Source organism: Chrysoperla carnea, chromosome 5 (assembly GCF_905475395.1).
Source record: "Chrysoperla carnea chromosome 5, inChrCarn1.1, whole genome shotgun sequence".
NCBI classification, from domain to species: domain Eukaryota; kingdom Metazoa; phylum Arthropoda; class Insecta; order Neuroptera; family Chrysopidae; genus Chrysoperla; species Chrysoperla carnea.
The window spans coordinates 5,296,203-5,323,382 of record NC_058341.1 but is presented as its reverse complement, the minus strand read 5'-3'; the positions used below and the strand labels follow the sequence as shown (position 1 = coordinate 5,323,382).

The 27,180-nt window shown below is 31.5% G+C and overlaps 2 protein-coding genes across 3 annotated transcripts; one reads left to right on the top strand and one right to left on the bottom strand.

The window, feature by feature from the left end:
- Positions 1–1,584: 1,584 nt before the first annotated feature.
- Positions 1,585–23,623, bottom strand: LOC123301565 (probable ribonuclease ZC3H12D). 2 transcript variants are annotated; one of them, XM_044884370.1, is made up of 3 exons: positions 22,925–23,623; positions 3,470–3,981; positions 1,585–3,392 (listed from the first exon to the last, which is right to left on the bottom strand). In XM_044884370.1, the coding sequence occupies exons 1-3, from the start codon at positions 23,159–23,161 to the stop codon at positions 2,108–2,110; spliced, it is 2,034 nt and encodes a 677-aa protein (XP_044740305.1). In that variant the 5' UTR covers positions 23,162–23,623; the 3' UTR covers positions 1,585–2,107. The 2 variants fall into 2 exon arrangements, with proteins under 2 accessions (XP_044740305.1, XP_044740306.1); XM_044884371.1 differs by lacking the exon at positions 22,925–23,623 and adding an exon at positions 12,318–12,746.
- A 2,283-nt stretch (positions 23,624–25,906) lies between these two features.
- On the top strand, positions 25,907–26,956 carry LOC123300335 (zinc finger protein 728-like). Its single transcript, XM_044882894.1, has 2 exons — positions 25,907–26,708; positions 26,784–26,956. Exons 1-2 carry the CDS (start codon positions 25,907–25,909, stop codon positions 26,954–26,956), a joined length of 975 nt encoding a protein of 324 aa, XP_044738829.1.
- The last annotated feature ends 224 nt before the right edge of the window (positions 26,957–27,180 follow it).

The following is a 27,180-nucleotide window of genomic DNA, read 5'->3' as shown; positions in this document are numbered from 1 at the left end:
GAAAATAAAACGTAGCCTAAAGTGCTTTGGTCTCGTAAAAGTCCTTATTGGCTTTTTGTTTGTTTAAAAATGAGAAACTTTCAATTTGATAATATAAAAAAATTCATTTTACTATAAACTTCAATATGAAGATTTTTTTTTTTAAGTTACAAAGATTTGAAAATTACCTAAAGTTAATAAATATAACAATACTTTAAAAAATTCAACTGATTTCCATGATTAACCTACGCATTCTAAGAATCATAATATTTTAGTCAAAACTGTCATTACATTCATTTATCAAGTTGTGGAAATAGTTTTAAAGTTTAAAATTACAAACAAAAAGTTATGAATTAGTCAATAAATCTTTTGTGTTCAAAAGGAATTGAACGTTTTTTCCCAAAATGCAAATTTTACAACGTATTTAAAAATTCCAGGAAATGAAAGGTGTAACACTCTATTAAAGGATTTTCCAAAAATCCATTTTGCTTCTTTCATACAGAGTGTACAAAAAAAAAAAAACGGTAGAGGCGGATTATCTACAAGGCAAAGTAGGCACGCGCTTACAGGTTCGAGGTTAAAAAGGGGCACATGTGTACGCAGTCTAAATATGCAAAAAATACAATTACAGAACTGAAAAAAAAACGTCTTTATGGATAGATTTTTATTACGGGGGGTGCTAATTTTTGGAACTATCTATGAACACAAAATTTCTTAATCTGCCTCTGAGAAAACGGTTTATACTCAACTAGTTGATATAGTACGGCAAAATAAGCATTTTCGTAAAAGAAATATGTGCCTGGAAATATGTGCCTGGAAAAAAGCGTTGGTATTTTTCTGATTTTTTAAAGCTCCTCGAGTTGTGACTCAAGAATCTTATATATTGCTTATTTCTCTAGCCGGTTTTTACCCACCGCATTGCGAAATTTCACACGGGTCGAACTAGTGCGATTTATTGACTAATTCAAATATCAATTATTGAAAGCCACTGTTTTTATTTCTTATCTTAAATTGTGTATTTTAAATTTTTCTCTCTTATTTGTAGACACAATTTTTAAAAGGATGTTTCGTTTTTGTTTTTTCCTCCATTTTAAAGGGAGGAAAAACAATAATTAAATGGAAATTTTTTTACATTATTTTTTTTTTTACCTATTTACGAAATTTTGTGGGTTTTTATTTTACATTTCACTTGTGTTCGTTCCCACTAGTTTTTTTTTTTTTTTTACAAAATTTTACTTTTGTTTTTTCTTTTTAATTAAATTACATTAATTAATAAATAGTTCTAGAGCCGGGCATAGTATTGGACAGTAATTTCAGAAAAATTTGGAAATTTGAAAGATTAAAACTTCCAGTCAGAAATGACTGTGACTGTTAAACATTACGCTTGACTCTAGACCTAATAATTTTAGAACCTAAAATTAGGTAAAACAATTCATATACTGCACAATATGTGCGAAATTTTTTTTTTTTGTTTATCATCAATAAAAAAACATTATTTACGTTTCAAAAATTTAAAAATAAAATATATATATTATTATTATTATTTTGAAAAAATACTCTTGAATTTTGTAATACAGACCTGTCGCATAGTAGCCTTTTTTTTTATTGCAAAAAAAGTAGGGCAGTTCGTGTATTACAAAAAGAATAATACAAAAGTGGTTTGTATTCATCGATTAGGGATCAATGTAATTCTTACTACTTATCATGAGCAAGAATCTATTATCGATAAATCAAGCTCTCTTTTATCGAACATACGTTAATATAAAGGTTGTTCTATTTTCGATGTTATTTTTGAATGTGCTTCCATTTTTTCAATGGAATTTGAATACAATTTACTAACTGGGAAAATTGTGGTATCAAAAGCAAGAGGAAGAACTCGAACTTCATTAATTGGTATTTTAATTCATATTAACGAATATTTGATGAAGAGGAGCTTTTCCATAATGGACTCTTAGACTTAGACTGTTAACGAGTCTTTAGAGTAGGACTTGACTTGGCTTGCCACTTTTACATGTTTGTATATAAAATATGTATAAAATAGTACGTACTTTTGACTAAAGAGTGCATCTTTTAAATATTAAATAAATATACTTTAATATAAAGAGCCATTTTCAATCATATCAATAAATTATGGTTTTGGAAACATTGCCAAAATTGCACCACAAATCCGTTGTGGATTTGTTTCATCTGGATACAAATTCATTGCTTGCGTAACTTGTTCTTCCGGGAAGATAGCAGCTAAATGATAATGTAATTTACGTCGGGCATCTTCAGTACTAGCTGGAACCGAAGAATAATGCGGTTGTAATGGTAAACATGATGGTGGTTGAGCGTAACATGGTGGCCATGGTTGATTTGGATTTGGGGCGCATAAATTAATTTGTGGATCGGATGTTGATGATAATCGATGCATTGGACGTTGTATATTTGTGGGAGGTGGTCCTGGTGCGGATGCTATACGTGTCACATGTTGATGTAGATCCCATGCAGAGGCTGAAGATGCTGTAGGTGTAATTACCCCACCACGACTTCCTGTCGAACTATGTCGACTTAGTGGACGATGTTGGGCCGTTGGTTGTTGAGGACTTGTTGTTTGTGGTATGTTCTGATACCGTCGATTATACAAGCGTGGATCATTTCCTGGATTCAGTGTTAATTGTCTTTGTAATTTTCGATGTAAATTAACTGAATCACCAGACGTGTTTGTTGTATTTGAATCCGTTGTTGTTGGAACATTTGAACGTGTTCGATTTAATGGTGTTTTTCGTACTTCTTCGGAAGATTGTAATGGTAAACTAACTGATTTGCCTTGTAAACGTTGCCCGCTGGCTTGTAAATGTCTTTGTGCATGTTCACTAAGTCGTTCGGTTACGGTTTTATGTGGCAAAGGTCCTCGTTCTGGATGATGAAATTTACATTTATTACCATATGTGCATTTTTTCCCATACGGACATGGAGGCGGAGGTCTAGGTTGTGCACGTAAAAAGTTATCTAACGTTGGTCCGGTACGACCTAGAGGATCATCTGGCGGCATGAAACGATCATTCACGAATGAGTACATAAGTATTCGTTCTTCGACAACACGTCGAAATTCTGGTGATTCTTGTGCTAAATCTCGATAATTATCATTACTAACAACTATGCCATCAACGTCAGCGGCTAAACGTAGAATGTATCGATCGTCATAGCATACCATACGTTTACCACCAACTAAACGGCTTGGTGTAAATACTAGTAAGCGTTCACGTTCTAATTCACCTAATATTTCTTGTCCTGTGATTGGATTATCAGGCCGTGGGGCTTCTTTACGCCATTTTGGTACGAAAACTGTTATATCTTGATGTCCTCGGGCACGAAACCAATCGACACATATCTTAATACCACGGCAAGAAAATACTTCTTTGTTACCATGGCTGAAACAATTAAAAATAACGAATTTAGTACTAAATGATTTAAATAATTAAAAACAATTGAATGCCTTTCTTCTTACCTCATTGCTACGTTACTGCCATCAATAACAATTTGACGTAATTTCCCGGTGGATGACGAATTCGTAGAGATTGTTGAATCATCATAATCGATAGTTGAATCGGACGGTACAATTGACAATAATGATTCAGCTGGTGGACTTTGATCTAATGGACCTCTAGCACCTAATTTTATTAATTCAGCTAATAATTCATTTTGTCCAGGATTAGGACCTAATTTATGTAATGCCGCTTGTACTAAACGTTCTGTGTAACCTAATTTTAATGCGAATTCAACACGGGCCGCGTATCCTGGCGGTGATACATATTCAGCGAATTCAGCTGCTAATGTATCACTGGTTGTGCGTGATACTTCGGTGTGTTGTTGTGTATTTCCACCATTGTTGCTGGAACTTCCGGTGATGTTTGTTGCTGGATCGTCTCGTTCGATGTCGCCATCGGAATCGTAGCTGGAATCTTCACCACCTGGATCAGCTGCTGTGCTTGAATTTATTATTAAACTATCCACATAATTCTGAAATAAACAAAAAAAAATTTTAGTGATTACGATTTTAAACATTTTCAAATGGCTAAATAATTTGAAACAAAATTTTGCATTCTAACATTGTTATTCCTAGGTTTAAATAGATCTGATTTTCTTAAATTTAGGGTCAAATTTCCTTTTAAATAGTGTAAAAATTTTGCGTCTTCAATTTTGACGATAACATGGTTTAAGGCTTATTTCGACCCGGCGAAAAAGATACCGTTGGTTAAAATTCGATCAGATTTATGGTTTTTGAGAAATCAGCTGTACAGAGGTCAAATTAAAACAAGAAAAATACTCTTTTTTTTAGAAAATATAACTAATTAAAATAATATTAGTAGTTTTATAAAAAAAAAAAATTTCACTACAATAAAAAATGAAAGTATAAAATTTAATATTTCTTAAAACAATTGTTTTATGCGTTTCTAATTTCACCCAAAACTTACATGACATGACAGCCAAGAGTACATTACTTACAATTTAGTAAAAGCTATTACACCCATTTTAATTTCACATAATTATACTTAAATATTAATATTAGGTGTTGACATTTTACTTAAAATTCATTAAGTACACTCAAATAAAAATAAAAGGATTTAAATTTTTGCGTGGTTATACCATGTATATATGAAATATATCAAGGTATATTAAGTTTAGTCCCAAGTTTGTAACGCTTAAAAATATGATGCTACGAAAAAATTTTGGTATAGGTGTTCATAGAATCATCTAATTAGTCTATTTCCGGTTGTCCGCCCGTCCGTCCGTCTGTGGACACGATAACTAAAAAACGAAAAATGATATCAAGCTGAAATTTTCACAGCGTACTCAGGACGTAAAAAGTGAGGTCGAGTTCGTAAGTAAACAACATAAGACAATTGGGTCTTGACCTATGGGTCAAGCCATTTCCTATTTCGGTCTGTGAACATGATAACTCAAAAACGAAGAAAGATATAAGTGAGTTACATAGGTCCATTGGGTTTTGGGTTCGTAGAACTTATCTTGTAAACCGTTATAGATAGAACAAAAGTTCAAATGTAAAAAAATGTTCCTTATAAAAAAATAAACAACTTTTGTTTGAAACATTTTTCGTAAACATCACTGTTAATCCCGCGATGGCGCAAAATGTATAGTATGTATTATATGAGAATATCAGTTACATATGTGTGACATGTCTGTATGTGTAATATGACAGAGTAATCAAAACTGTCTATACATGGTATTTCAACAATTAACTCAGTCAGTTGTTTTATCTTTTCAAGTTTCTTTTTTGTATTTTTATATCCTGATGAATTTTCTCTAATCATTCGCTTCAAAAAGAAAGGGTTACCTGTAAAATTTTCCGGGAGTTTTGAGTGATTTTATAGATTTTGAGGTGCTCTTTTCGAATTTCCACTTTACTACCTCGGATCCTTGTCGCTTACCTAAAAAATCTATAAAATTACCCATTTTCAAAACTCCCACAAAACTCCCAGATGGCTATACTAAAGATCCGTCTAATTTAAAACATACTTATTAGATTGACCTCAAAAAAACTAACATGATTACATTTAAATATCAATGAAAACTCCTTCATAAAAAAAATTTTGTCATATTTAAAATAATTTGTATCTAATTATATTTGTAATGAAATTTAATCTATAGATAGCGCGTTTTTTATTTAAAACAAAAAATATAATATATCTAAATATAAAATCTTTAATTTTTATATTAAAAACAAAACTTAAATTGAGTACAAGCGGATCTATGAAAGAGATTTGGGTAAAAGAAATATATTATTTGTGTAGTTAAAAGGTACCAATACCACCTTTATAGACTGACTGAGTGAGTACACATGGATTCAGAGTTAAAAGAGTTAGTTAGTTGTATCAGTACTCACTGATCACTGATCAGGTTAATAAAGTACCGGGTGATCAGAAAATAATGATCTTATTTTACTTAAGGGATTCTATCCAGTTAGAATTTTCAAAGAAATGATTTGCATTTCCGAAATGTACATATATTTAATTATATTCTCTGAAAATTTCAAGTTAATCCGAGAAATATTCACGATGTAAACACATCAAAAACAAATTTTAACTGAGTTTTGAAACTTTAAACGCGATTAGTTTCGAATTTTTACACAATTTTCTTAGATATTTTCCCGAGGTATTAATCGAAGAAAAAAGATTTCTGAAAAATTATTTCGATATTTTAAACCACTTTAAAGTTGGAAAATTTAATTTTGAATTCAAAAAGTTTCAAAACTTTGATTCAAAATTTTGACTATTTCTTCGATTAATACCTGTATTCATCTATCGACTAAAGAAATTTGTCATTTTGGATAATCCAAACCAAAGATATGGTGCTCACCGATGGATACCTTTTTTTGGGAGGACCTTCAGGAGATCGACTACAGGAGCAATACCATATCAAATTTTTGAAATCGGACAACGGGATCTTAAAATTAAAGAAATGTAACGTGTTTTTTGTGCTTACAACTGGATATAACACCCTTATAGTTAGCATCACGTTAATTATTGAGGTATAATAACTAAAAGTAAATCAATTTTATTGTTGAACAGAAACGACTATAGTTATAGTATTGGCCATTGAAGAGAGATATCTATATTAACACAGCATTTGATACACAATATTTATAATGAGAAACATTCGCGTTGTACATTAGAGTTAAAAATAAGACATTATTTGACTGCAAGCATGTATACTATTACCGTGCATATAGTCCAAAACATTCTTACGATATTTTACGGAGACAATAGTCTTAAGTTTTTCTGGTTTAAAATAAACATTTTTCTTGGATTCCACATACACTTAATACACAATTTTGTTCGCAAACTCAGAGCTACTTTTTAAATACTCGATTCAAAGACAAAGTCAAAGTCAAAGAATGTACCGAGCTCAAAATATGCATTGATATTTGATTCATCAGGGGAAATACGTCTCATAAATGTGTACATTTACAGGACGTTCGCAAGAGGGGAGGGGTTGACACCCCCCCCTCTTGCGAACGAGCCTCAGTAGGCTATGGTATGGTATGGTATGGTATGGAGGTTAGCGGGCCATGCTCGAGCATTGCGCCTCGAAGCAATGGTTCAGAGCACCTAGCCAAGTAGACCCTTGTACTATATCCCCGCTACGCTTTTCAGTGGCTATTATAACCAACTGATGTACTGAAACCCAGGATTTGCCTAGCGCTGAGTTTCCTAATTTCTTCTGGTTCGACTATGGCCGGACCAAACCATTTCCTTCGCTGCTGTATGAGCGCCGGGCAGTAACAGAGAAAGTACGCTAATAAAATTGAAGGATAATTCCAAAAAAAGGACACGCTTATGAGATTGATTTTCTTTAGGAACGTATTATTAATCTAATATATTGAAGGTATTGGATACCATCAATAATTTAAAATCACTCTTCATTAGCATGTGTATTCTCTCTGATATAAAGCAATAATAAATGTATAAATAAGTGTATTCTTTTTATCAAATAAAATGGTAATAAGATGTTCACCTCTCTAGTATATTTAGTATTATATCGTCCCCAAGTGTTTCATCTGTTGGTTTGTTTAACATCTCTTTGGTAAGGTATTCTTCATTCAATATCAGTCAGTACAGTATCATTGAATAAGTGGTGTATTCACAACTCACAGTCACAGTCAGTCAAGTCATATTAACTAACTAACTATACCTGTAGAAAGCGTTACAACTTACAATCAAACAGGATGTAAGTGTTCCTTCTTATTTATATATATTTAAAATATAAATATATATAAATAATATAAATACAATCAAATATATATTTATAAATATAATTATTAGATTATATATTTATATTATAGACAACACAACACAACAGATATATACATATACATACATTATGTTTACTGAAAAGGTCACTAACTATAATTGGGTAAAAAATAAGCGGATGTTAAGGTTTATCGTTCATCTTCATATATTATTAACCGACTTCAAACAAAAACGGAGAAGGTTATCAAGTCGACTGTATTTTTATTTTTTTTTAATGTTTGTAACTTTCGACTGGGTGAACCGATTTTGATAATTCTTTATCGATTTGAAAGCTAGTGCTTCCCGTGTGGTCCCATTTCATTTTGGTCGAGTTCTGATAACGGTATTCATGAGGAAATCATAAAAGTCTTAAATTTGCATTAAGTATGCACGACAAGAGGACGAATAACTCAATATCACGCCAACCGATTTCGATGATTTTTTTTAGTGAAAAATAAGTTAGTGTACTTCAGATTCACTAAAAATCACGAAATAAAAAAAATTTTTAACAAAAAGAAAACCGACTTCAAAAGAAAATCTTTTCCAAAACAAATTAATATGCACTAAAAAGTAAAGTTTTTTTTAAATTTTTATACCATTACATATAAAATATATCAAGGTATACTTAGTTTAGTCCCAAGTTTGAACGCTTAAAAATATTGATGCCACAAAATTTTGGTATAGAGGTGTTCATAGAATCACCTAATTAATCTACTTTGGGTTGTCTGTCAACACGATAATTCAAAAACGAAAAAAGATATCAAGCTGAAAGCTTTTATAGTATGCTAAGGACGTAAAAAGTGAGGTCGAGTTCATAAATGAGCAACATAGGTCAATTGGATCTTGGGTCATAGGACCCATTTTGCAAACATTCATTAGGTATCATTTTTGAACTCCTCCTTCGATATTCAAATCGACGTGGTTTTACACAAAACAATAATCCCATCAGGTCAAGAGTTATTAAGGGTGGATACTTTTGAAATGACCACACGGTATATATTTCAGATGTATTTAAGTTAATAAGCATTAGTTACAGGAATTTGAACACAGAGAAATTTGTAGACTTTATGTAAATGTTTTTTGTGAGCCTTGCGGTATTTATTTTTAAGCCTTCGTTTGGGCTAACTTTTAAAAATATTTCGTAGAAAAGGTAGAAAGTTGCCATATTACTTTTTTGACAATTGTAATCCTTATTATCTAATTATTTATACAGTAAAATGCAAAACTAAATCAACGATATCGTATCTATTTCGAAAAGTGAAAATTTCATGAATAATTTATGTGAAAGTGTAATTCATTGCGCTTGGACCTTAAATAATTAATAAAAACTTTTTCAAAATAAACGGATAAATAGACTTTGAAATAGAAAATGCATTGATAAGACAGTTATCACTTTTAATGGCATATATATTTTAATTTTTCAATAATTATATTTTTTATTTGTTTATACTGATAAAAAAATATATACTTAAACTTTACTTATCAGTTATCACTAATAGTTATTTAATCGGTTCCGGTACAAATACATACATAAATCAATTGGTATCCAATCAAACCCTTCATACAATACAAAAAAGTCCAAAAGTGGTCAATTTTAACCTATCATTCACGGCTTCCAAGAATGTGAGGTCCTGGTCCCAAAATATACCATAAAGGTTAATGGTAGCGTAAAACTACCATCACAGAAGGAAAGATTGACCCAAAATTAGTGGGTTTCAAAAAAATTTTCATTCAGATCGGATAAAATTTAGCTGTGTTATCAAAATAATCGATTTTTAAACTTAATGACGTCATCAAAATCCAAAAAATTTAATTTTGCTCTATCACATCCGAATTTTGTCCGATTTTGATAAACCAAGTATGTAATCCTACTAAGTTTGAGTCGAACTTTTCAAATTTATTGTCAATTTTAACCTATCATTCACGGCTTCCAAGAATGTGAGGTCCTGGTCTCAAAATATACCATAAAGGTTAATGGTAGCATAAAACTACCATCACAGAAGAAAAGATTGACCTCAAATTAGTGGGTTTCAAAAAAAATTTCATTCATATCGGATAAAATTTAGCAGTGTTATCAAAAAAATCGATTTTTAAACTTAATGACGTCATCAAAATCCAAAAAATTTAATTTTGCTCTAGCAAATCCGAATTTTGTCCGATTTTGATAAACCAAGCATGTAATCCTACTAAATTTGGGTCATACTTTTCAAATTTGTCATCAAAATTAACCTAGCTCTATTAGGTTTCAAGATTGTGGAGGTCTGGTCCTGGAATTAGGCACATATGTGATAGCTAGCAAAAAACTGACATCAAAGCTGTAAAGAATGACCCAAAATTAGTTGGTTTCAAAAAAAATTCCAAGAAGATCGGATAACAATTGCCTGTGTTATCAAAAAAATCGAATTTTTAAACTTAATGACGTCATCAAAATCCAAAAAACTTAATTTTGCTCTAGCACATCCGAATTTTGTCCGATTTTGATAAACCAAGCATGTAATCCTACTAAGTTTGGGTCATACTTTTCAAATTTGTGGTCAATTTTAACCTATCAATCACAGCTTCCAAGAATGTGAGGTCCTGATCTCAAAATATACCATAAAGGTTAATGGTAGCGTAAAACTACCATCACAGAAAGAAAGATTGACCCAAAATTAGTGGGTTTCAAAAAAAATTTCATTCAGATCGGATAAAATTTAGCAGTGTTATCAAAAAAATCGATTTTTAAACTTAATGACGTCATCAAAATCCAAAAAATTTAATTTTTCTCTATCACATCGAAATTTTATCCGATTTTGATAAACTAAGCATGTAATCCTACTAAGTTTGAGTCGTACTTTTCAAATTTATTGTCAATTTTAACCTATCATTCACGGCTTCCAAGAATGTGAGGTCCTGGTCCCAAAATATACCATAAAGGTTAATGGTAGCGTAAAACTACAATCATAGATGAAAAGATCGACCCAAAATTAGTGGGTTTCAAAAAAAATTTCATTCAGATCGGATAAAATTTAGCTATGTTATAAAAAAAATCGATTTTTAAACTTAATGACCTCATAATTTTAGCCAACTAAAGTCTCAGGGGGGAAGGCAGCTACCATGATCTGTACTCCACTCGGTACGTATGACTATAATTGATCAATGAATATAATAATTTACTGTTGTTGTTCATTTGTTGTTTTTTTTTCTCTGCCCCCTAGTCAACAAAAAAATACACCAGTCGTTTTAAGACGTACGTTGGGGTTTCAGACTCTGATCCTTTAGATAACCTCAAAACACGTAAAACCGTTTTTTTTTTTTCAATAAAACTAATAAATAATAGCACAACAACCTTTAGAACACGATATAAATATTTTCCATTTGTTATCATTAACCTATAAAATGACAATTATTCTTAGTGACGTCATTGCAAACATTAGCATCTTTAATTGAAGCAAAAAAACCGATGTTTTTTATTTATTTTTTTTAAAAATATATATAGTTAATTGACACAGAGTGTCCCAAGCACTCTGTATATTGTTTCTTCAACAATAATATTTGTGGAAAAACAAAATGAGCTTATCAGTTTTATTTTTAGACGGCGCTACAACACGCCATACAAGGATCAACTTTATTTTTGGAAAAAAGTGGAAATTCCCATTTTAAGATAGTTTTGTGATCCAAAATTATAATTGGCATGAAGTTATTGGTCTGTGACGCAAAATATATTGATATCAAAGGGAAAACAAGATGGTTTTATCAATGTTGATTTAAATGGCGCTACAACAGGCCAGACATAGGTCAGCTTTATTATTGGAAAAAAGAAATCCCCTATTTTTGATTTGTTTATTTCGAAAATAGGTGTAAAACAAAAATAAAAATTAACTCCAGAAAAGTTTACGAAATAAAGAAAGTGAAAACAAACAATTGACTGAATTAACTGTTGAAATACCATGTATAGACAGTGTTGATTACACTGTCACATTACACATACATACATGTCACACATATATAACTGATATTCCCATATAATACATACTATACAATTTTCGCTCTCACGAGTAAATAGTGGTGTTAACGAAAAAATGTTTCAAATCAAAGTTGTTCATTTTTTTATAAGAAACACATTTTACATTTCAACTTTTGTTCTATCTCTTACGGTTTACAAGATGGGTTCTTCGGACTCAAGACCCAATTGACTTATGTTGCTCATTTACGAACTTGAACTCACTTTTTACACCTTAAGCACTCTATAAAAAATTCACCTTTATATCTTTTTTCATTTTTGAGTTATCGTGATGACAGACGGACAGACGATAGACAGACAGGCGGAAATGGACTAACTAGGTGATTTTTTGAACACCTATGGCAAAATTTTGTTCATAGCATCAATATGTTTAAGCGTTACAAACTTGGGACTAAGCTTAATATATCTTGGTATATTTCATATACAAGGTATAATTATACAATAATCACACTGTATATTCCAAAAAAAAAATCAAATAAAAAACCTGATTACATTCAAGAAATTCAAAAAAAAAAGTCAAGAAACATCTCGTAAATTCTTACCTCTGTAATAACCGTCATTTGGAGAAAATTAATTATTGATGCTTTTCTAATGCGCCCAAAAAAATGTGTTAACAATCGATCATAATTACACACACACCATTAAAAAAAAATTGGAAATCACAGAAAAACACTTTATTTTTTTATAAAAATTCCCCAAAAATTAAAAAACAAATACACACAGGTGGTAAATTGGTAGGTATTTCCCAAAAAAAAAAACCACAGACACACACACATACACACATTCACTGCGCTGAGACTAAGAAAACACACGTGAAAAACTCTTGCAAGTAAACAAAACGCAGCGCGTATATTACTCTCTAGTACGATGGCGAATCACTAATGAAAACTTCTTTTTTTTTTAAACTTTACACTTCTTCTTCTTGAGAGTCTGTGTACGATGTGTATAAAATGTGAACTTTAAGAGAAAAAGTACAAAAACCAAGTGGTACACATAAAAGGTGTCACACCATTTAAAACTTAAACTCTACACAAACAACAAAGTACAAACACGATGAATATAAAAAAACAAAGTAAAAAAAAAAAATTACATGTCCGGTTTGAGTTGATGACGGTGTTCGCAGTATGTATACTGTGTACTGTGGTACTATGTTTATAATGTGAGATCTGTGTATATCTGTGTTTGGTTGAGGAGGAATAGTAAGTAAGTAATCGGTGAACAGTGAACGGTCATGTTGTGCTATCAAATACAGAGTGCCACCGCATCCACTCATCACAAACACACCAAAGTGGAGTGGACCCGCGATAAACCGACAAACGGTTTGCAAGGTGGTGTCGAATTATCGAATTTATCTCTAGTCTAGAATTTTTTTGAAAAAGAATACCTTGTAATTCGACAAATTTTCCAAGAGCCTCTGTTTGCAAAGTTGTTGTGGCTACCACAGGACACTGGCTGGGCGGCAAGCATGCTGAACACTTAGGCCTGGCAGTGTAACACGACTACTGCAGGAGCTGTCACAGTGATGACGAGGAGGAGACAATGTCTCATCTTCTCTGTCACTGCCCAGCTCTTGTCTTCAGGAGATGGACTTACTCGAGCCAGCCTCTCTTTGACGACCTCTCCGACCTAAAGTCAGTCGACGTCAAAGCCCTCCCGTTGTTCTTAAACAGCTCCAAATGGTTCATGGAGTAGTGGCCGGGGATGGGCCAACCCTTTTACAGTATCACAACGGACTCTATGGTCTAAGTGTGTCAAACCCCAGAACAGCCACTTTAACCTAACCTAATCCGACAAATTACACATCAAAGTGATAAGATTTCAATCGTTTTCTAATTTCAGCCACGAAGAATTCATGTATTTATAACAAATCTGCATTGTAATTACCGTTATAGTTATGACGGATTACAATGGGTGCCGGATTAGACAGAAGTCGGATTACCGCGAGTCTACTGCATATCTCATCTACAAACCACAAGCCCATGCTGAAATGACCCACCAGAAAACATGTTGAAAAAGATACTCCTATATGTAAAAGTAAGTTTAAGTACCATGGTGTCAGTTTTACGCGATACACAGGTCAGACTATGAAAATCACACCCTCTGGTATCTCACCCCTGCATCAGCAAATATGTACAGCGTTGCTAAATACTAACTCTACATAAGTATTCGAAGCGAATTACATAAATGCCATACATAAATAAAATCCGGTATCTTCGGTACCAGAAGTTAAAAAAAAACTTTTGATGTCTCGTCAATTTCTGAACGCCGTACATATTTGCTGATGCAGGGGTGAGATACCAAGGGGTGTGGCATCCATATTTTCGCCAGTACTGCGCAAAACGGACACAATGATACTTGTAACTTACTCGCCTCGCACTGAATAACACAGTCAGACCGATATGGATACCGCACCATTCTGGCGTTAAGGGGAACGAAGCAGCGGACTCGTTGGCACGAGAGGGATCTTCTCAAAGGCCCCTTTTATCTGAACCTGTCATGCCTACAGTAGGATTCTTTGAGACTCACTGGAGCACGGTTGAAAAGAGTGATGGGATTCTTGACAGAACACTGTCAATTGAATTACCACTTTCGTAACATGAAGATCTCTGACATCCCCACTTGTGGAGCCTGTATTGAGCACGATCGGGTTGGGAGCGCATCTCATATTGTAACTTTTCGAAAAATGAAGGAATTGAAATTCTAGAAAAAGATGTAAATTAGCCTTCGCCCCAAATTTTCCGAATTGATTATCAAAATTCGATAGATTTACCCCCCAATAGTGATGATGTGACATGAAGTGAAGTGAGTGACATCCTATATACAATAGTTAGTTAAAATAAGTTTTATTTCAGTCACACTTATTAAATTATATATATATTGCATCGCATTCTATATTATATTAAATCCGTTGTAAATATTTAAAATAAAGTGTATTATATTTATAATATTATAGTTATAATACTTAATAATGTCTGTTTGTTTGTTTGTCTGTCTGTCTGTCTGTGTGTAAGTAAACTCTCATAATCTCTCCATAATACTTATAGAATGTTTGTTTCTCTTGATGACTCTACTCTACTATACGTATGTATATGAATGTCTGTCTGTCATTACATATTATATATATTTATGTATTTGTGAATCGGGCCTTGTAGATCCGGCTCAAAGTATGTACTACAGTCAAACTTCTTTTTATTTTTTTTTTTACACCTAATTCGACTATTAACTCTTTTATATAATCATTAAAATATGTTCTCTTATTGTATTTGTTGCAGGCAACAACTTAATTAGCCGTTCAATTAACAGGCTAGGCTTTTTTAATAAACCGCGCCGTTTAATTAGCCATTCTGCTAGGCAAATTAATTGTATCGATAACGTTTAACTACTTACTTAACCTAGTCATTATACCATGTATATATGAAATATACATAGTATATTAAGTTTAGTCCCAAGTTTGTAACGCTTAAAAATAATGAAGCTAGGAAAAAAAATTTGTCATAGGTGTTCATAAAATCACTTAATTAGTCCATTTCCGGTTGTCCGTCCGTCTGTGGACACGATAACTCAAAATCGAAAAAAGATATCGAGATATCATAATCGAAATTAAACAACTTTTGTTTGAAACATTTTTTCGTAAACATCACTGTTTACCCGTGAGGGCGCCAATTAAGCGGAAATTTTATAATATGTACTATACTTGATGATTATCAGTTATGTATGTGTCACATGTTTGTATGTGTAATGTGATAAAGAAATCAACACTGACTATGCATGGTATTTCAACAATTAACTCAGTCAATTGTTTGTTTTCACTTGTTTTTTTATCGATTCACTCTCTGTATTTCTTTTTTCAGTGGTACGTGTAATGAAATTTCACTTTAAAAAAAATCAAAATCGGTACATTAGTTAAAGAGTTACGATGATATACAGACAGACAGACAGATACACAGACACGTTAAACTTACATCATTCGTCTCTTTAAATTTATTCATAATGAAAATCGCTCACAAAATAAAATCGAAGTTAAAGCGGATATGAAATATTGATTGATAGGTTTGACTGTAAATTGTATGTTTATTATATTAAAGTATAATAATAATAATACATAGATAGTATTAATAATAATAAGACATTGATTAGGTGATGTGGTTTTGAATGAAGACTGTGTTCTAAGTGAAGAGACATAATCAATACTTTTATACTAATACCTATTATTGTAATACTTTAAGGTTAAACTCACCTAAAAGTTTACAGCACACCAAAAAAAAAAAAAAAATACCTATCGTTTTTATTGACCTCACTCTAAGATCCGTTGCCCTAATTTCCCAAACGATTCACTATAGTTTTTTTTTATGTATATAATTCAAGAGCCTAGAAAATTTTTAATAGCTAAAATTAGGCAAAAAGTTACGGGATGCCGATTTTCAACTAAGAAAATGACTGAAAAGCAAAAATTTTCAACTCCCTATCTTTTATAGTTTTGGAGAAATTGGGCACTAAAATTTTTGTCTTATTTTGCGCCCTTACGAGTAAACAGTGATGTTTACGAAAAAATGTTTCAAACAAAAGTTGTTTATTTTTTATACCATGTATATATGAAATATACATAGTATATTAAGTTTAGTCCAAAGTTTGCAACGCCTAAAAATATTCATAACTACAAAACGAGCTATTAATAGATTAAATTGGTCCACTCTATATACTTGACTATATAATAATTTTATTATTTTTATCAATTTTTGTTGAATGTTTATCATTGACAGTCATCCTCGTACGATTTGACGTAGAGTATGTTGTTTTGAAGGTGGAGACGTCCACGACTGATATGATAACTGAGAGTTATCAGTATTGAAAAAAAAAAAAAAAAAATTATACAGAGTGAATTTTTGAACTTGTTATAAGCAAATCACATTCTAAAAATAAGTTCTTGTAACGTCCTGTATCATAATATATTGAATTAAATCAACTGAACAGAACAGATTTGATAAAGTAATAAAAGATAGGTCAGCGACTGTAATGAACTAACAACACATATTAAAATATGAATGTGACGAGACGCGCTTGAAATGCTGTGAGGCTGAGCTTATATATATAGTTATAATAAGCTCAGCATCCGCGGGCATCCAATTTGATGACGTAATATGGGTATCATTATACGAAATAACACAAATAAGTTTGATAGATATATTCATAGACATCTGATTATAATAAATATAAATACTTATGATCTATGTATATATTATACCCAGCTGTCTACACTGAACTAACTGATGGTCTATGACTCATACCGATATGACATCACAGCATGGTTTACCCGCGTTTTAGGTCACGTGACATACAGTTTAAAAATTACAATTTTTAATTATAATATTTTAAAAGAAAAATGTGCTTTTATGACTCGAAATCAGAATATTTAAGTATATTTTTACATAAATTTTAACTTTTTTCAAATTTCATGATTTATCTTTGACTAACGATAATTTTATTTTTAATTATTCTTAATAAAAGAAAATTCGCTAAGTTTACGCAGTTTCTGTTTGATGTGATTTTCAAATTACCTTCATAGAAAAATATGTATATGAATTAAATTAGATACTATACGGGTATGTCCGTATGGTTGGTTATGGTGATATTTAACATATTTGCGTGGGGTAAAACTCCAACTCCGTTGGTTATTTAAATCCTAATTAATTATAAAAAAATAGATTTTACAAAAATGGTCAAATTCAATACGTCACAGCAAATAAAAATTATTTGTATATAGGTTTGTGGTTAGAATGATCTATTGTCGGATTTATAAATTACTCATAATAGATATTCTTTTTTTGGAAAGCCCCAAAATTCGTATCATTGCAATATCAAAATTAACCGAGATATCTCAAAATTTTAAAATGGTGTAAATGGTTATAGATAGAACAAAAATTTAAATGTAAAAGTTATTCCTTATAAAAAAATAAACAATTTTTATTTGAAACATTTTTTCGTAAACATCACTGTTTACCCGTGAGAGCGCAAATTATGCGTAAATTGTATAATAAGTATTATATGGGAATATCAGTATGTATGTGTAATGTGATAGAGTAATCAACACTGTCTATACATGGTATTTCAACAATTAACTCAGTCAATTGTTTTTTTTTTTTCACTTGTTTTCTCTAAAATGGGTACTTTTCGAGTATAAATTTCAAAAAAATGTGGAAAATCGTTAATTTTGCACAAAATCACGCGCCTACGAAAATTTTTATTCTAAAGGTAAAAAAAAGTTAAAACTAGGCGTAGGTGGCGTAAGATGGCATTCTAATTGAATGGTATAGTATAGACACGGATTTAAAATAAACGGTTATATGGTTTATTACTCTTTAAAATGTTTCAACATAATATTTAAATGATATTTTATATTTATTAATAAATTATTAATATTTATAATTAGCATCGTCTTCTTAGTTATGAAAGATGCTAATGTTGTTTTACTGAATCATAGTTGAAGTTTTTTTTAAAACAAAAACAACTTTTAAAAAAAAAAAAGTATATTTTTACATAAATTTTTTTATCAATTCACAGCCTTTCACACAAAACTCAATGTAAATATTACTTTTGGTGGAGGCCACTAAATATTTTTCTAACATCAAAATCTCTATATATTATAAATGCGAAAGTAATGATGTTTGTTTGTTTGTTTTTTATAAATTTGTAATTTATGGTTCAAAATGATGATTATAGATGGAGCAGATTTATAATCATCATTTTGAACCATAAATTAAAGTATTCTGTAAAAATTCATGGCCAACTTTTCTGATATACCTACTCAATGAATTATGACTATTTTACATTTTAAATAATTGAAAACTGTGCACATCAAGAGAGGTGGAGGCTATAAAGCGGCGTTTGTTTACTTTTAAGCCATGTGAAACGGGCGGGTATCAGGCTAGTTTAAACATATTTTATTAGAGAAAAACTTATATTATTTAAAACAAATAATTATATAGGTTTGAAAATTAGGAAAAATATTCAAATCAAAATATTTTGCCAAGAAAACAATCTTTGGATGATTAAACATAAAAATGTTTAATGTTTTAAAATTAACAGCAAAAAGACTCCCGTCGAGTACAAATAAAAACGAAATATATATCACCTAATGCTCCTATAGTATAAAATATCCATAGATGTCTATGTAAGACATAAAGCGCTAACTTAATCCTCACTAGTTTTGATAGTTTTAATATAATTAATATATTATTCAAATCATTTCGAATCTGTTCAGAAACTTTAAGGGAATTTGGACGTTAGGATACTTGAGATACCCTAAATAGGTCTGAGTTTAAGGACTTTATTGTGGAAATCTAATAAATTGATTACTTTTTATTAAATTTAAACACTGGAAATTTCCGAGAAACATTAACAAAACATTTTTTCCGATACGAACAAAATTAGTGATCTAGTTTAAAGTGAAAACATCTGTGATTCTCAACTAGCTAAAAACATATGTTGCCAAATCGAATAAAATTTTAATACAATGTATAATTTTATATGTCCTCTTTTTGTTTTTGTAAAAAGTAAATATTTATTAAAAAAAAAATTTTGACTCCCCGTGATGGATATGACGTTTGGCAATTAGACCAATGACCTTCAACAACAAAATTTTACTCCAGAGATATATGCTTTTTCTAGTACTTCCGATAAAACGTATTGAGTTTTCTCGTACTTCCGATAAAACGTATATATAAAAATATGGATTGTGTAAAAATGACCAAAAATCCTTTCTATGGCTCAAAAATAATAGGAAATGATCTATTATGATCTTGATATAACCTTGACTCGTAGAACAAAAATAAAACCTATGAAATTTAGGTTAATTTGAAGAAAACCTTCATTCGATCGAAGCATCTCGGTTATGAAAATTCAATTTGGCGACCACCAGACGCCATATTGTGAAAAAGAAAAAAATGAAAGTCGAATTTTAGTTTTTAACCCCCGAATTAAAAAAATGGTTGTTATGAGTTTGACCGCTATGTGTGTTTGTCTGTCTGTGGCATCGTAGCCTCTAAACGGTCGAACCGCCTTGACTAACAACATTTTATAGCTAAGTTTCCAAAAATCGGTTTACAAGGAATAAATTGCATTTGTCGGGGGCTTTTTAAATTTTGTAAATTTCACTTGTTAAACTTTATTTTATTGATTTCGTTTTTTCGAGATGAAAATAATAATTTTCTATCTGAAAGTTTAAAAAAAATATATATTTACAAAGTATCATATAATAAAATAAAGGCACGCCGCGCCTCAAAATCCTGTTGTCCTTGTTAATTGTTAATTCACACATATGTATGTTTATTACATAAAACTAATAATATCAAGTGACGTCATATATTCACACACATTTAACACACTTCCTGAAACTTCTAAATTATAATTATTATAATAATAATTAAAAATTTATAATAATAATATAGTATTTGAAAACAATTAAGTAACTAATTTAATAAAAATATTAAAATTGAAAATTTATTTATTATTTATTAATAATTAATTTATCAATAAAACTGTTATTATAATTATAATTAATATATAAATAAATAAACAAAAAAATTAATATTTAATTAGCTTCGAAAATGAATTATTTACTTCCATACAAAAAAAGATTTATTAAAGATGAGTTTACTGCAGATTCATGCTTAAGGCGCTATCTATTGGTTAAAATAAGAACTAATGTTAGGGTAAATTCATAGACATAAAAATATTCTAGAGAATACACCCAAGCAGGGTTAGCAGATCGTTTTGCCCTTACTTAAAAACTTCGAACGCGTGTAAAATATTATGTTTGTACTATGAGCACGCATCACTTCATTCGGATTCGGCTGCCGGATCACTGTAGTGTGTATCAAGCGGAAGTGATGGCTATTCACGAGGTTTGTGAATGTCTAAGACTGAACACCCTTAGGTGCAGGGACATTACAATCTTCACCGACAGCCAAGCGGCTCTAAAATCCTTCAGCTCAGTCTATCTAACGTCAAAGGTAGCACAAGACTGCCGTACGTCTTTAAATGAGCTGGCGGAACGAATGAATGTAAACCTGGTATGGGTACCGGGACACAGGGACATTCCAGGAAATTGTGAAGCCGACGAGCTTTCCAGAAATGGCACGATGCTGCCGGACACAAGCATCAATAAATACCCGGGAGTTCTATTTGCGAACTGCAAGTTACTCCTGAAAGAGGATATTCTGAAAAAGGCCAATCTTAGATGGAGAACGTACTTGTGGTACTACAAGACAGATATGGTCTGAGTACAATCGCAGGCGTTCCGAAGTTCTCATATCACTTCCAAGGGCCTCTGTTCGCAAAGTTGTTGCGGCTATCACAGGACACTGGCTGCGCGACAAGCATGCTGAACGCTTAGGCCTGGCAGTGTGTCACGACTACTGCAGGAGCTGTCACAGTGGTGACGACGAGGAGACAATGTCTCATCTTCTCTGTCACTGTCTAGCTCTTGCCATGAGGAGATGGACTTACTGAACCAGCCTCTCTTTGACGACCTCTCCGACCTAAAGTCAGTCGACGTCAAAGCCCTCCTGCTGTTCTTAAACAGCTATAAATGGTTCATGGAGTATTGACCGGGGATGGGCCAACCCATTTACGGTATCACAACGGACCCTATGGTCTAAGTGTGTCCCACCCCAGGACAGCCAGTCTAACCTAACCTTACCTAAACGTAACTATTTTAGGTACGTGTTCAAGAACGCAAAAGATAAAATATTCTCAACAGGAACACTGATAATAATAATAATCTAAAACATGGATGTTAAGTGAAGCTTACATAAATTTGAATTTATTAAAAATAAAAATGTATCGCAGATTATTGAACTTTGAACTAAATATGTACAAATTATTTTTTAATTATTGTTTTTCTTTTGAAAATTTGATTTAACCAACCTATATCTATGCATATTATGTCTATGGACTTATTTTATAGTGCTGATGCTGGCAGAAATTTTAAGGATTGAGCTCTACATTCGTAATTTCAACTCATTTGGAACAAAATGAGTCGCTAGAGATACGCAGATGTAGCTGGACCTCCAAAACTTAATAAATCATGTTTTAAGGGGGTTTCTAAAACTGATTTATAACGCATTTCTCACTTCTAACCACATGTCCTTATTCGATACAATATCTAAGTTTATATTTTCGCTGAAAATATGATTACTTAAGGATGTATGAGCATGGTAGTGGGGGCACAAATTTAAAAATAGATATTTTCAATTTTGATGATAAATTTATATTATTACTTGACGATATAAGACGAAAAGTAAGAATAAAATTTTTCGATATCTGGCTTAATTTTCAAAATATCGAAAATTGAAAATTTTGTTTAATTATTTAGCTTTCGATATTTCGAAAACCAAGGCACATATCGAAAAATTTTATTCTTATTTTTCGTCTACATTCATGAAGTTATAACAAAATTCATCATCAAAGTTGAAAATAAGATAAAAATAATTTCAACCCTTAATCTACCCTGCTCTTACATCCCTTATATGGACGGTGACACTTAGTTTTTTTCTTTTCTAATTCATTGCTAATATGTTTACTTTCTATTAAAAAATTTTTTTTAAATTTATTTTCATTCATTCCAAATGAAAATTATCAAAAACTTCCAAAATATGTCGTTTTTTGAGATTCCTCCATAAGAGCCAATGTATTTTATATCGATTTTTAATGACTTTTTTCTTAAAAATTTGCACGGATACCTAAGCTGAAATTATAACCACATATGCTTTGAGTAAAAGACTACCTACAAACAAATTTTGAGCCTTTAAATCAAACATTGTTGTCATGCTCATACATCCTTAAAAACTGAATGAGATAAAGTTACCATACGAGGCTCCCGATTTAATAATAATAAAGATACGCCCCTGTTAAATAAATGAATATATTCTAGCATAATAAATATGTATAAAAATATACATAAATCTTATAAATTATGACAATAAGATTTTTTTTTGTTATAAAGCAAAAAAAAACCATTGATATTAACAAGAAACACACAGCTAGTGGGGAAAAATGACGTCAAACGTGTTCATATTAAAAATTATCTATTTTTAATCCAAAATCAAAATTTCCTTAAATGGATAAAAAAAAAAAGAAAGTAAAATCGAACCTGTAAAGTAGAAACAATTTCAGGATCAGGTGCATTAATCACTTGATACAGTGCATAGGAGTGATGGGAGTCACTGTCAACAACAGATTTCGTAGCAGCTTGAGTTGTTGTTATTGAATCCTCATTATTTTGATGGTCAATGTCAATTTCTTCAAGTTGTACACCAAATAAACTTGAATGTTTCTCAAGTAATTTCACAAATTCACGTTTTACTCGAATTTTACTGTCGTCAGCCATAGCACACCATTCTCCCCTTAACTCTCTCGTATAATTAACATCACAAAACAAAACACAACTCAAGCTCCCAAGTTGCTTCTCACAAAACACACTAAATTCAATTCACAAAAACAACACTTTTGTTTGTTTTTAGTTTTTTTTAAATACAACAATCGTTATTTACATGATTATCGATTGTTTATTGTAATTAATTTATCTATTGTTTTTAATTTATCGTGTACACAATTATTATCGTGCAATTGTTTACATTGCATGTTTGATTTAGCTCGGTTTTCTCGTTTGTTTCTTAGAGGTGTTTGAATTCGAATTTTATTGCGAATTGTGAGTTTTTTTTTTTTTTTTTTTAAAGAAATCGCGAGATGTTGATAGGTAGCTTAAGAGAGGGATCCGTATCCGTCGTCCAATGTACGAGTATCCATCCACCGTTCAACAAATATTTTGTGTGGTATGTGGTCTTGTCACGCTCTCCTCACCCTGTCTAGTCGTATTTATTTACATAAAGATACGTTCACACATCACTTGTCAATGAATCAGCGGGCATTTTAAATAAGTACACAGGTCTGCGACTAAAAAATTGCATAGGATTTTTTTACATTTTCTTATAGATTTTGACCTCTCAAAAACAGGAAAACTATTCAAAACATTCTATCACATAAACTAGTCTTAAAGTAGTATTATTGCACAATGAAAATAAATTAGTTTCGCTTACAATGGGTTATTCTGTGTGTATGGAAGAAAACTAACTATTGGCGAACGAAATTACCTAGAGATGGCTCTGGTGTGAATGCAATATGGCCGATATAGAGGATTTTCGTTCAAGTTGTCAAAATAAATTTTTGAATTTTTTTTTGTTTATTTGTTTTTTTAACATGGAGAAAGCCCTGGATATTAATATTGGTGATATATTTTATCTACTTGGTGGATCAGTAAGGCCGTTGATAGAAGGAGAGACGCTTTCTCGTTCCAAAAACTTGTTTTTTTGTGGTATCCAATCGAAGCAAAATAATTGTTTATTAATCAAATCTTCATGTTTGCAAACGTCGAACATCACCGAGAAACCTCATGAAATCCAAATCAAAGTGTTTGTAGCCAATGACAACAAAAAAATCGAATGCTATTGTTCTTGCAAAGCGGGCGCGGGAAGCAAGTGCAAGCATGTTTTTGCGACATTGTGCGACAACTGACGCCTGTAGATCTTGTTTTCCCACACTGGGGAACACCACAACGTTTTTCATTTTTGATAATTTCCATCTCAACAACAAAAACATTCAGCACTTGTGTAGCTGTCAAAAACTCAAAATCCTCTATAATAGTTTCACTAGTCCTCGCTGCGCGGCGCCACCGTATCTTGCGATCGCGAATAACAATTTTGCCATTATCCTGGAAAGAATCAAATATCAGGACCATTAAGGGATGGTTTGTGGGGACTTCAAAATACTCAAGATGATTTTGGGTCAGCAGGCAGGCTATACTAAATACCCTTGCTTTTTATGCTTATGGGATAGTAGAGCCAGAGAACAGCATTGGACTAAAAGTGATTGGCCACCCCGAGAAACTTTAAAACTTGGGGAGAAGAATGTTATCAATACTACTTTGGTGTCGCTAGAAAAATTTTTATTGCCACCTCTCCATATCAAATTGGGGTTGATGAAACAATTTGTCAAATCACTGCAATAGAATGGAGACTGTTTTAAATATCTATGTACAAAATTCCCGAAGCTGTCAGAGGCAAAGTTGAAAGAGGGAGTTTTCACTGGCCCGACATAAGAAGGCTTTTAACCGACATTCTCTTTGTGTGAAAGTATGAATAAGAAGGAAAAAGAAGCTTGGGTATCGTTTAAGGATGTAGTGCGAGAGTTTTTGGGAAATACTAAGGATCCTGACTACAAAACCATTGTTCAACTAGCAGCATACGAAGCTCAAGGCTGCAAGAAAAGCCTGAAAGTCCATTTTTTACACTCCCACACAGAATATTTTCCTGAAAACCTGGGAGGATCTATAAAAAGGCATTCTGAAATGACGGTCAGATAGTCGATCTGTCTCTAGATCTATTATTTTAATCCTTTCACTTCAAATAAATTAATATTTATTTAGTGCACGCGGATTTTAGCTACTGAACGCACTCATTTCAATCGTAAGACGATTCTGTAAATTTAATATTGCGGGAATTTTAAATTCATAATAAACAATGTTAAATTTTCTAATTACAACTTCATCAATTATTGTTCATTTCTTGAAATATAAATTTATTTTAAAAAAAATGAATCTTTTATTATTAAATTTTATGAACTAGTATGAACTTAGTTTTCAAGATAATTATAATAAAAAACTAATTTTTTTAAAGTATTGAATTTAAAATTTATTGCTTAAATTAGGATTTCTTTCTGCTTTAATTTAATTTTGATTATTATATTTAATTAAATCCAAAATAGGATCATTAATAAAATACGCCTTTATTTAGATAAGCCATGTATTGTCTTAACGCCATATAGGTATTAATAATGGTCGCTATAGAAACGAATTTCTAAGTTAGAAAAAATTATTAAAAATTTCTATTAGAATATTAAAGTTTTTATTATAACTAAATTAAATGAGTGTTTTTTAAATAAGATAAATTAATTTAAAATAATGAAACTAATTCTATTTTTAATAAACATACAGAAAATAATTAAAATAAAGAGTGGTGTGTGATTCAGTTTATGTAAATTTTTTTGCCAAAGTGATACAAGAAAACTCCCAAAAAATATGGATGACGATAGTTACGAAATCGCACAAACAATCCATGCATTAAAAAATAATAATAATATAGAATTTTTCGCTCGTACCGAATCATATAATAAATATGAGGCTGAGCGAAAACGTAAAGCATTAAACCTTGCAGAATCGGATCCAATGAATGGACTCGAAATCGAATGTATATTTGCCGTGAAATCCGATGAAGATAATTCAAATACGAATAATCAAGATGATTTCTATGAATCGGATATCGAAGTTGCACAAATGAATCCACGCCAATGTGAGTACTGTTTTAAAACACTTAGTTCGAAATCGAAATTGAATAGACATTTAAAAATTCATACAGAAAAACGTTATTTTGATTGTAATATATGCTTACAAGTATTTCGAACACAGAAGAATTTCGATGAACATGTTCGAGAAGTTCATATGAATAGTAATGAGAACACAATTGAAAGCATACTCGAACCGGAAATTTTATTGAGCGATTATAGTTCAGATGGGGAAAATGATGATGATAAATCGAATAATATGGTTTTAGAGCCAGAAGTCATTATGGGTGAAGAGGGACAATCGGACGATGAACTAGAAGATGATATAGACCAAGAAGATGATATACGTGGTTCTTCTCCAAGTATACCAGCATCGAGCCCAACAAATAACTCAACAAATAGTAGTGATGTGAATAAACCTTATCAATGTCAATTATGCCCGAAAGCGTTTCGATATTCATCGAAATTGGCACGTCATCAAACGGTGCACACGGGCGCAAGGCCCTATAAATGTGAGATATGTGAAAAATGTTTTACAAGTAAATATTCGTTAAAATTTCATTTACAATTACATGAGAAAAAGGGTAAATATATATGTCGGGTTTGTGGTAAAGCATTTTTCAATGATCATGTATTACAACGGCATCAGGCTGTACACTCGAAAGGCACTAAGTACAAATGTAACGATTGTGGGCGTACATATAAATGGAAGAATCGATTTATCGAGCATAAAGGATTGTGTACATATACGGCCAAAGTTAAGAAACCATCGATATTGTTTGCATAAAAATTCCAGTTTTTTTTGGTAATTTCTACGGTTTTCTCAGCATATTTATAGTTAAAATCGGTTACCTATACTAAAACCACTTGGTAAGGTTTGGGTAAGATCAAATTGAATGAAAGTAATTAACAAGTGTGTAAAATTTGGGTCGAGGGAAGGATATATGTTCTTGAAATTATCAGCGGCTGACAGCCAAGGTAGTAAAAGCTTGGAAATTTTTTCCTTCTGGT